The 12,372-nt window shown below is 36.6% G+C and overlaps 1 protein-coding gene across 6 annotated transcripts in view; it reads left to right on the top strand.

Annotated features, from left to right (window-relative positions):
* The window catches only part of NBEA (neurobeachin), a 798,235-nt gene that overhangs the window by 118,895 nt on the left and 666,968 nt on the right, over positions 1 to 12,372 (top strand). For 5 of the 6 annotated variants that reach the window (XM_036455167.2, XM_036455161.2, XM_036455163.2 and 2 more), the window contains exons 9-10: positions 11,119 to 11,316; positions 11,907 to 12,040. In XM_036455167.2, the coding sequence (XP_036311060.1) occupies positions 11,119 to 11,316; positions 11,907 to 12,040 (332 nt within the window). Of the gene's footprint in view, positions 1 to 11,118; positions 11,317 to 11,906; positions 12,041 to 12,372 lie in introns of those variants that run through there. The other variant, XM_036455164.2, reaches the window with a different exon arrangement.

The raw sequence follows: 12,372 nt of genomic DNA, 5'->3' as shown, positions 1-12,372 counted from the left end.
TGCATTTTTCTTTTTTTTTAACTGTTACATATGTATACATGTTATACTATAATCTTATAAGCCCAACATTACATTATTATAATTATTACTTTATATAATTATATGTCTTTTAAGAAAGATGAGCAAATAAAGGATATCAACTATATATTTATATCTTTTATTATATTATCCTTATTTATCACTTTTGAATCTTTTTGCTTCTTTAGTTACCATCGGGAGTCATTTTCTTAGCTTAGTATAGCTTTCCCACTTACCTTCTTTTTGTTCTTATTAACAAACGCTTTGCATTTCTATATGTTATGGGCAAAATCATATGTTACATATATATTATTATATTTAATTGCTTTGAAATCAATAAAAAGAAGAATAATATATGATAAAATTATATTTTTATCATCTTTGATAATCATATAACTGCTGTTGCTTTTTGTTTTTCATGTGGATTCAGGCTACTGTGTGGATCATTTAATTTTAAAATTTGAGGGACTTCCTTTGGTATTTCTTGTAAGGGAAGTCAACAAATCAACAAATTATTAAAACTTTTTATTCATTTGGGAATGTATTTAATTTTCCCTTCAGATTCAAAAGATTGCTATTGCTTTGTTAGAGATAAACTATTGATTGTAAGGTTATATTTTTCTTTAACAGTTTGAATGTTTTACTTCTCTTTGTTCTTGCGTCTGATTTTCTCAGATGATAAGAATGCTATGGATCCTATTGGTATTCCTTTTTAAGTGAAGAGTTATTTTTTTATGCTAGTTTTTTTTTTTTTTTAAATTCTTTATTGCTGAAAGTGTTACATTAGTCCTCCTTTTTCCCTGGTTAACCTCTTCCAGCCCACTCAGGTCCTCCCCTGACCTTTATCCCTGGCCCACACCACGCCATTGTCTGTATCCATGCGTTAGATAAATATGTATACAAATTCATTGGTTGATCTCTTCTCACCCACCCTCCCCTGCCTTCACTCTGGAGTTCAGTAGTAGGTTCATGTTTCTATGACTCAGGGTCCATTTTTTTAATAAGTTTATTTGGTTCATTAGATTCCACGTATGAGTGAGATTATGTGATACTTATCTTTCTATGACTGGTTTATTTTGCTAAGCATAATACTCTCCAGGTCCATCCATGCTGTTGCAAATGGTTAAGAGCTCTTTCTTTTTTATTGCCCTATAGTATTCTATTGTGTAAATGTACCATAATCTTTTTATTCTTTCATCTTCTGATAGGCATTGCGCTGCTCTGAACACAGGGATGCATATATTCTTTTTGATGAGTGTTTTGGGACTCTTAGGATATATTCCTAGAAGTGGGATGACTGGGTCAAATGGGAGTTCCATTTTTCATTTTTTGAGGAAACAGCATTCTGTTTTCCACTGAGGCTGCATAGGTCCGCATCGCTACCAACAGTGTATGAGGGTTCCCTATTCTCCACAGTCTCGCCAGCACTTGTTGTTTGTTGATGATAATAGCCACTCTGACACATGTGATGCGATATCTCATTGTCATTTTGATTTGCATCTCTCGGATAATTAGTGACTTTGAGCATTTTTTTCATATATCTCTTGGTCTTCTATATGTCCACTTTAGAGAAGTGTCCATTTAGGTCCTTTGCCCATTTTTAATTGGACTATTTGTCTTTCTTTTGTTAAGTTGTATGACTTCCTTATAAAGTTTTGAGATTAAAACTTTGGAAAATATGTTCTCCCATGTATCATTGGAAAATATGTTCTCCCATGTACTGGGCTCTCTCGTTATTTTGATGGTTTCTTTCATTTTGTGCAGAAGCTTTTTATTTTTATGTAGTCCCATTTGTTTAATTTTCCTTAGTAGTTTCCGTTGTCCTAGGAGACATATCAGGAAAGATATTGTTACTAGAAATGTCTGAGATTTTGGTGCCTATGGTTTCTCCTAAGACTTTTATGGTTTCACATTTACATTTAGGTCTTTTACCTATTTTGAGTTTATTCTGTTATGGTGTAAGGTGGTCTAATTCATTTTTTGCATGTTACCTCTCCAATTTTTCCAACACCCTTTATTGGAGAGACTTTGTCTTGACTCCATTTTATGCTTTTGCTTCCTTTGTCAAATATTAATTGAACATAATGGCTTGGGTCATTTTCTATTCTTTTCCTTTGCTCTATATCAAGCATGTCAAACTCACGACCTCCAACGAATATCTTTGTGGCCCAGCCAATATAACCGTTTGTAAGAAATGTTTTTATAATAATTACATAAATTTTTACAATATCCTATTATACATAATTAATAATGAACTATAATGTTCACTAATGACTGATTACTATAATTGTGTTGCATTAATTTCCCTTATGGTTCTTACGAACAGATGTACCATTTCTGTTCACTAATACTAGCAGCTAATATTTTAGCAGCTGATTGCCATGTTATTAGTCTTGTACTGACTTGTTTTGTATGTGAAACAGGAATTATTTCACATTCAGAGAACAAGAAAATTGGATTTATTTTCATTATTAATTTGTGCAGTTATTCAATATCTAGTAAGTTAATGTTAAAGAAAAATACTAATTTTCATTAAAATGTTCTATTATTTCATGCTATAGATTCTTGTTTATTTGGCCCATGTTAGCCTTTGAGTTTGATATGCTTGATCTATTGTTGTGCTAGTACCAGACAGTTTTGATTACAGTGGCTTTGTAGCTTTGTATTACAACTTGATATCTGGTATTGTGATCCCTCCAACTTTGTTCTTGTTTCTCAAGATTGCTGTAGTTTTTTGTTCCGGTTCCATATAAATTTTTAGAGCATTTTTCTACATCTTTGAAATATGCTGTTGATATTTTAATAGGGATTGCATTAAATCTGTAGATTTCTTTGGGTCATATGGACATTTTAATGATGTTAATTCTGACAGTCCATGGATACGGTATATTTTTCTCTGTTTATATCTTCCTCTTCTACCTCTTATTTAAATATCCTGCAACTTTACAAGTGCAAATCTTTTACCTCCTTGTTTAAGTTTATTCCTAAGTATCTTAAAAAATTTTTAGTTTTTAGTTTCTCAGTCTGAGAATCCAATATTGTTGTATAAAAATGCTGTCTATTTTGGGGTGTTAATTGTGTATGCTGCTGCTTTGTTGAATTCATTTATTAAGTCTAGTAGATTTTTTGGTGAAGTCCTTAGGGTTTTCTATGTAAAATATGTCACTTATGAATAAAGAGTTTCACTTCCTCATTTCCAATTTGGATGGCTGTTATGTTTTCATCTTGTCTGAGCACTGTGGCCGAAACTTCTAATTCTAATACTATGTTGAATAACAGTGGTGAATGTGGACATCCCTGTCTTGTTTCTGTTCTTAGAGGAAATGGTTTTAGTGTTTGCCCATTGAGTATGATGTTGGCTGTAAGTTTGTCATATATGCCCTTCATTAACTTGTGGTATCATTCCTCCATTCCCACTTTCCTGACAGTTTTTATAAAAAATGCTGTTGGATTTTGGTGAAATCTTGTTTTACATCTATTGATATGATTGTGATTTTTGTATTTCACTTTATGTGATGTATCACATTTATTGATTTGCACATATTCTATCAACCTTGCATCCCTGGAATAAATCCTGTAGTCATTCTGTATGATCTTTTTAATATGTTGCTTGATCCAATTTGCTAATATTTTGTTAAGGATTTTAAGATCTTTGTTTATCAAGACTATTGGCCTGTACTTCCCTTTCTTTTTATCATGTTCATCTTATTTTGGAATTAGGACAATGATAACCTCATAGAAAGAGCATAGGCATTTTCCTGCCTCTTGGATTTTTTTTGATAATTTGAGGAGGACAGGTGTTAATTCTTTAAATGTTTGGTAAAACTCCTCTATGAAGCCATCTGGACCAGTGCTTTTGTTTGCTGGGATTTTTTTTTAATTTTTATTACTGCTTCTATTTCATCAGTTGTTATTGGCCTATTCAGGTTTTCTGATTCCTTCTGATTAATTTTTGGAAGCTTGTATTTTTTCAGGAATTTTTCCATTTCATCCACATTGTCCAGCTTCTTGGTATAATGTTGTTCATAGTATTTGCTTACAATCTGTTGTATTTCTGTGATGTCAGTTGTTAATTTTCTGCATTTGCTTCTGATTTTATATATTTAGGGCTCTCTTTGTTTCTTGATGAGTCTCCCTAAACATTCATCAATCGTTTTTATCTTTTCAAAGCTCAAGCTCTTGATTTCATTGAACTTTTTAATTAATTTATTTATTTTAGTTTCTGTGTCTTTTATTTCCACTCTAATCTTTATTATTTACTTTCTTCTACTTACTCTGCTTTCTTGTTCTCTTTCTAAACCATTAGGTTGTAATGTTAGTTTATTAATAATTTTTCTTGATTTTTGAGATATCTCTCGGGGGAGAGGGGGAAAAGACAGTTGACCCACCCTATTGAAAAACCCCTTGCCCCATCCTATAGAGTTTCTGAGGCCCATTTAGAGTTTAAGAATTACAAGTAGCTTCCAGGCAGCAGCAATTTCCCCACCCTTTTAAAAAACCATACCCTACCTCTGGACAATTGCTGAGGCTCCTTAAGGATGAATCCAATTAGCTTGCAGGCAGAGGACATTCTTGGAGGCTTTGAGTTTTTGCCTAATCTAATAAGTTAGAATGAGATTTTGGGCCTGAGCGAGGGGCCTGTGGTGGTTTGCAGGCCAGCCACACCCCCTGGCGACCCAAGCAGAGGCCCTGGTATCTGGGATTTATTTATCTTTTATAATTGAAACTTTGTAGCCTTGAGTGGAGGCCTGGGCCAGCAAGGGCAGGCGTAAAGCTTGCTTTCCTCCATTGCTGGGGAAACCCAAACCTCCCTCCTGCTCTCTTTGGCCACAGCTATTTTGGTTGGGTTTGGCTTGTGGGTGTAGTGGAGTGATGGTCAATTTGAATATTACTCTTTTATTATAATAGATAGGATGTTCAAATTCACTAATCATCAGAGTAATGCAAATTAAAACCACAGTGAGATATCATCTCACACCTGTCAGAATGGCTTATCATTAATAAATCAACAAACAACAAGTGCTGGAGTGTATGTGAAGAAAAGAGAACACGAGTTCACTGCTGGTGGGAAGGCAGATTGGTGAAGCCACTATGGGAAACAGAGTGGAGTTTCCATAAATAAATAAATAAATAAATAAATAAATAAATAAATAAAATGGAACTTCCATTTAACTCAATGATCCCAATTTTGGGAATATATCCTAAACACCCCAAAACACCAATCAGAAAGAATGTATGCACCACCATGTTCATCCAGCATTATTTATAATAGCTAAGATTTTGAAATAGCCCATTAGATGAATGGATTAAAAGCTGTGGTACATTTACACTATGGAATACTATATAGCTATAAAAAAGAGGGAAATCTTACCCTTTGGCACAGCATGGATGGACCTGGAAAAATATTATGCTAAGTAAAACAAGCCAATCTGTGAAAGACAAATATCACATGATCTCACATATTTGTGGAATTAAATGAACAAAATGAGTTGATGAACAAAATAAGAGCATCCAGGCATGGGTCACACTGACATAACTCCAGTGGTGTTGGGGGGATGAGTAGAGATAAACCAAAGAACTTAATATATTTATATACATAGCCTGTGAACATAGGCAATATGGTAGGGAAGACTTGGAGGAATGGGTTGGGGCTAGAAGGAGATAGGTTAAGATGGGGAGGGGAGGATTCAAGATATCTTTTATACTATCTATACTAATAATACGCAGATATGTAGATTGACTGTACCTCTGTGTCACCCACAACCAATCAGGAGTGAGTGTGCAAATTTCCCCAAAAAGAGAGTGGGTCTGTGGGTAACGTGCACACACACAGGCGCTGAGTAACCGGTGGTAGGGTGGAATGCTGGCATCATTGTCCAGGCAATGAGGTCAGATGGTTGCCCGGCTGTGTCTGCCTCTCAGGGTGTGCTTGCGCCAGCGGTCCTATACAGGGTTCCAACCACTGAGGAGTCCTCAGACCCCATGCCTACCCTCTCTGCTGATAAACAGGAAGCTGCTTCCCTGAGGCCCAGGCAGAGCACGGTTCTGCCTCCTGCTTTCCAGACCCACCTGGACACAGGAGCCGAGCTTGGACTTCACAGTCTCTCTGGAAGCACCCTTCAGGGGCAGGTGAGCAGGCTGGAGGATCATGCCTCGGGCTCCGTGCCTTCCTGTGAGTGGGGAAGTGGCAGCTTGGCTCCTCCTCCTCTCCCCAATCCCATCCCTCCCTTTCTAACTAGGGGCCTCACTGGGAACTTAACTTTTTTTTTTTTTTTTAATAATATATATATTTTATTGATTTTGTACAGAGAGGAAGGGAGAGAGATATAGAGTTAGAAACATCGATGAGAGAGAGTCATTGATCAGCTGCCTCTTGCACACCTTTCACTGGGGATATCCCACAACCAAGGCACATGCCCTTGACCGGAATCGAACCCGGGACCCTTCAATCCCCAAGCCGACGCTCTATCCACTGAGCCAAACCGGTTTCTGCTTAACTTTCTTTGTTAAACAAGGGAATTATGGACAACAATTGTCCGACCTCTGCTAACCCATCCGGAGAACATTTCCAGGGCCAGGGTGTCTCCACCAGCCCGGGACCAGGCAGTGACTGCACAAGCACACATCCTTTTTTCCACGGAAAATGGACAGCTCAGAGAACTCTGTGGAACTGCAGGAATCTGCTGAGCAGTTCTCAGGCATCTGGAGACCAGTCCATCTGTGAAGTTATGGGAGAAGGGTGTCTCTGCTGCAGGTGCTCCCAGCCAACCTCTCTGACTCCCCCAACGGTGAGGTTTCCCACGGAAACCGCAACACAGGAGGGGACCTGCATTTTCTCACCATCGAACTCTCTGAGAAACTAAGAAAGAGGCTTCCAAAGCTGGGAGTGTGAGCTCTTCCTGCATACCCACACAACTGCCTCCCCAGCCAGCACCCGGCTCCTGCTATCACCCAGGGGTCTTCCATGTTCCGTTCACCCAAACACATGACCACACACCTCCATGGCTGCGAGCTTAGGGGACCATGATGGACGAAAGCACCATGACTGCCCCGGGGACACAATAGTGGGGCGACTCGGTGCAGAGAACTGGCCAAATTCCCAATGCCTGGATCTGGTTACTGCGTGGGATCAAGGCTCTGACTCCCCAGGCTGTGCCTTTCCCATGAGCTACACACAGCCCTGACGGACACTACACTGCTGGGCAGCACACAGCAGATGCATGAAACCCATGAACAAGCCAGTCTCAGGCAGCTGTTCATGAACTAGCCATTGCTGAGATGGCCTGCTGTCCATCCTCACTCAATTGCCTGCCGAGGTCCTGACCATATGGTTTGGTTCACTCCTCTTCCTCCCCAGCCCCACTAGAGACTAGAACTAGTATATATATAAAATCATCTGAAGAAAGAATGATTCAAAAATTTCTAAATTTAGCAAAATATAGTAAAAAATATAAACCTACAGATCAAAGAAGCTCAGTGAATAGCAAGCACAGGAGATAAAGAAAGCTACATCAAAAACATTGCTCAACACCAATGATGAAAAGAAAAATCTTTTAAGTAGTCAGAAGAAAATAGACACTATACACAGGAATAAACATAAGGATTACAAAAGATTTCTCATCAGAAACATTGTAGAGCAATATCATTAAAGTAATCACAAGGGGTGGGGGAATATTCTCAATTTATAATTCTAGACTGAGTGAAAATATTTTTAAAAATAGTTAAAATATATTTTTTGTATATAAAAGATTGAATTATTTTTTTATCACCAGCAAATTTGTAGTGTAAGAAATGTTAAAAGCAGTTCTGCAAGCAGAAATAAAATTTTGCCAGATACAAATAACTATCTATGCCAAGAAATGGAAAACACCAAAGACAGTAAATACATAGGGAAAAACTTAAGTTTCTTATTATTTAAATATATTAAAAATAATTAACTAAACAAATAATAGTGTTTTTTTTATTGTTTGAAGCATTACAAATAGTAGTACATATGTCTGTTTTCCCCACTTGACCTCCCCCAGCCTCCCCTACTCCCCAGAATATGCCTTCCCTGCCCCCCCCCCCCATGTCTTGTATCCATTGGTTATGTTTGTATGCATGCATATAAGTCCTTTGTTTGATCTCTTACAGCGCCCCCTCCCACAACCTCCCTTGCCTTCCCACTGTAGTTTGACAGTCTGTTCAATGGTTCTTTATAACTATTTTTTACCCATTTTTTTTAAATCTTGCAACTGGAGACTAGAAATAAACATAATAACAACAACAACAAAAAACAAAACAAAACACACACACACACACACACACACACACACAAATTGAGTTCCAATTTCAGTGTCCATCAGTTCTGAGACCCAATTTCAATGTCAAATAGTTTCTTATGTGTACATGTCACCAATGATATCTGGATATGGACAGATGGTGGCAATGTAGGTCTGACCCTGTCTGGTTTGGTCCTGGGCAACCTGCAGCAACACACAGCTGCTGACGGCTAGTGTGGCCAGGCATCTTCAGCGTCTTCTATCTCTGGACTGTTTCTCCTCTTGTCTTCGAGTTTGGGGCAGACCTGACAACTCCTCTCTGTTGCAGGAATCCCCATGATCTTGGAGTAGTTTTCTGAAAATATAAAAACATATTCTCGACCAAAAGTTAATAAAGGATTCTTTTCTGTAAAATTGATGGGATTCTTTTTATTTTTGCCCAAACAGTTTTCCTTTGGCTTATTTTGATACCATGTGTGATTTTCATGGGTGTCTTGTTGTTAACATTACAAATGAAAATTAATTTTCTACAGTAAAAATTTTCTAGATGTAATTTATTTACAGGCTATTTTTCCTTATATGATATTACCATACTATCCCTCCTTCTTTTAATGGTTGCTTTTGTAAATTTTTAGGTTCATTTCACGTTAAGCAATTTTACCGTGTGATATCGAATACATTACCATTAGAAATTTTAGTTAATACTTTAGGAACAGCTTTTTATCCAGTACACCTAAATTCTTTTGGATGTTCACTTATTTCTATTAACCAATTTAAATCTGTGAAAGTAAAATACTTGACAACAATCATGCAAAGATTGCCCCAGAAAATTGAAATTTTTTTACAGTGAAGTTTCTATACAAGATGTGAAGTGGTATAATATCCACTTGAAGATAGACTGTGACAAGTTAAAATCCTATATAATAAAGATCTAATATGCAAATACTCATCATGCCATCATGCCATAATGGCTAGACACTCAACACTGGGGACCAGCCAGGCTGTGCCCATGAGAGGGACAAGCCACCTGACCTAGGGCCCCAGGTGCCAACAACTGTGCCTATGACTCTGGCCCAGGAGAGGGACCAGCTACAAGCCCTGTGGTCCTGGGAGCTTGCAGTTGTAGCCTGGGTGAAGCTGCCCACCCATGGTCCCCTGTTGCTGCAGCTGGCCTGGTTGAAGCTAGCCTGGGTCCTGGATGCCCATGGCTGGCTAGAGGGAGGGAAGCCTGGGTCCCGGGTGTGGGGCAAGGCAGAGGCAGTTAGGGGCAATCAGGCCAGCAGGGTAGCAGTTAGAGGCGATCAGGCAGGCAGGCCTGTGAGTGGTGAGGAGCCAGCAGTCCCAGATTGCAAGAGGATCGGGCCTAAACTGGCAGTTAGGCATACTCAAAGGGGTCTCCAATTGGATAGGGTGCAGGCTGGGCTATGGAAACCCTCCCTCCGTGCATGAATTTTGTGCTCCAGGTCACTAGTAATATGTATATTACTATAATTGTTGCAAAGGTTAAATTTATTTTGTCATTGCCAGGTTCATATATGAAGATAAATTTTAAATATTTCAAACAATACCCTTCTTATTACAGCTGGTATATTTTTATTTTTTCTCTTATTTAAAGTGGTAATATATTTTTTCTTAAGTTTATAATATTTAAAATAAAAGATTTTATTAAATTTATTGGGGTGACATTGGTTAATAGGACCATATGGGTTTCAAGTTTATATTTCTGTGATACAAGATCTGTATATTGTAGTATGTGCCCACTCCCCCAAAACCAAACCATCTTCTGACTCCATTTATTAGACTCATCTCCACCAACCACCGCCTTCCCATTCCTTTCCCTGTGGTAATCAGCACTCTGGGGTCTGTGTCCAAAAGTTTCAATTTTATATCCCACATATAGTTAAATCAATATGGTTCTTAGGTTTTTCTGACTGATTGATTTCACTAGTGTAATAGATCTATCCATGTCACAAATGTCAGTATTTTGTTTTTTTCTTCTGGCTGAATAGTATTCCATTGTACATATGTACCACATCTTTTTTTATTCAATCCTCTGTCAAAGTACATTTTTATTATCTCCATGTCTTGGCCACTGTGAATAATGCTTCAGTGAACATAGGGGTGCATATATCTTTTAAATACTTGTTTTCCAGTTTTAGGGGTCAATACCCAGGAGAGGGATTGGTGGATCATGTGATAACTTTATTCTTATTTTTTTGTGGAACTGCCAGACTGTTTCCATAGTGGCTATACCAATCTACATTCCCAACGTCAGTGAATTGGAGGGTTCTCTTTTCTCTACAACCTCCCCAACACGTGTTTTTGTTTGTCTTTTTGATACTAGCCATTCTAACAGGTGGTAACATGAATTTTTGTTTGGGGTTAATTGGGTTTTTGTGAAGTACCATCATTGGTATTCAATATGTTAATAAACTTGCATAGAAGTTTTTCATGTGCCAGGCACTATGTGTGTGTGTGTGTGTGTGTGTGTGTGTGTGTGTGTACACTTGAAAGTAATAACAAGATAAATTTATATTATAGATTATTAAAGTAAAATTTTATTTACATTTAATATAATCTGGTTTTAGATGTTTTCTAATAAAAACAGTTTATAGTGAAAAACAGTAAGAATGAGAAAATGAAGATGTGTTTATTAGCATAATAAAATTTAACTCTTATAGAACTGAAGTGAATTAAAAAAAATGTAAATACCATGGATTAATACTTGGAAGGGTCACACAAGTATTTTTTTCCTTAAATGTCCTGATCTTTAAAAATTTAGGGTTTTATTGTATATTGCCTTTAATATGAGTATTTAACTTAGCTTTATTTTTTTCAGAGCACCTTCAAGTTTAAATCTGAGAGTGATATTCATTTGGCAGAACATCATAAACAGGTTCTATATGATGGAAAACTTGCAACTAGTATTGCATTTACGTATAATGCCAAGGCCACTGATGCTCAACTATGCCTGGAATCCTCACCAAAGGAAAACGCATCAATTTTTGTGCATTCCCCACATGCTTTAATGCTCCAGGTGGGTGAATAGTAACATAGTTTTCATGTTCTGATCCTGGTTGACAGTATTTTTGTTTCACATATTAAACATTGTTCATCTACAAATCTACAACTATTCTTCTGTTTTTCTTTTTGATTTTCTAGTTCTTTGAATGACATTTTTTCCTTCTTCCCTTTTTTCGGCAATACACTTTACCTTGGACTTGTCTCCTTAATAGGATATCTGTCATTTTTGATATCTCATAACTTCTATAGCCTTTGAAATAAAATCAGTTGGTTAACTGAACAGATAGTTGTTAATATAAAAAATACTTTGGTTTAAGAACAGTAGTCTATATCTCCTTAACATAAAATTCCTTGAGTATCTTTAAATCTTATTAACAGTATTTCTTATAAAAATATCTTGATTTATAACTTCATATTTTTAGTGTAAAAAATCTCTCAACTTAAGATTTCAAATTTCTATTTTATATGGGCAACAAAAATATTATAATTGAAGGTTTTTAAAATGTCTAGCTAATGTTATTTAATTGTATTTCAAAGTTATTTGGAACAAGGAAATAGTGATACCCTTATGCTTGTGATAACATTTTTGTTTTCTGAATGTAGGATGTGAAAGCTATAGTAACACATTCAATTCATAGTGCAATTCATTCAATTGGAGGGATTCAAGTGCTTTTCCCACTTTTTGCCCAACTGGACAATCGACAGCTCAATGACAGTCAAGTGGAAACAACTGTCTGGTAAGTTTTCTTTGAATGTATTATTTCTAATATTTTTTACATACTTAGATTATATCTGGTATACTTGGTATTGTATAAATGTATTATAATATTTGGGTTTTATTCTTAGAGTTTGAATTAAAGTTTTTTTTTAGGATTAAGGCAAATACATATTTAACCCTAAAGAGGAGTGACTTCCTTCATTATAAATAAAAAAATTCTTACCAGATGAAACATAGTGATTACATTATGCAGTTGAAGAAAAATATTACTCTCAACATAATCCTTTGCAAATACTCATAGATTGGATTGTCCACGAGAAATCCTTTCAGGTTAAGTAAAATTACGAGGGT

The sequence above is a fragment of the Pipistrellus kuhlii genome, unplaced genomic scaffold (assembly GCF_014108245.1).
Source record: "Pipistrellus kuhlii isolate mPipKuh1 unplaced genomic scaffold, mPipKuh1.p scaffold_m20_p_3, whole genome shotgun sequence".
Taxonomy (NCBI): domain Eukaryota; kingdom Metazoa; phylum Chordata; class Mammalia; order Chiroptera; family Vespertilionidae; genus Pipistrellus; species Pipistrellus kuhlii.
Note: the sequence above shows the minus strand (reverse complement) of the source record. Positions and strands in the feature narration are given on the sequence as shown.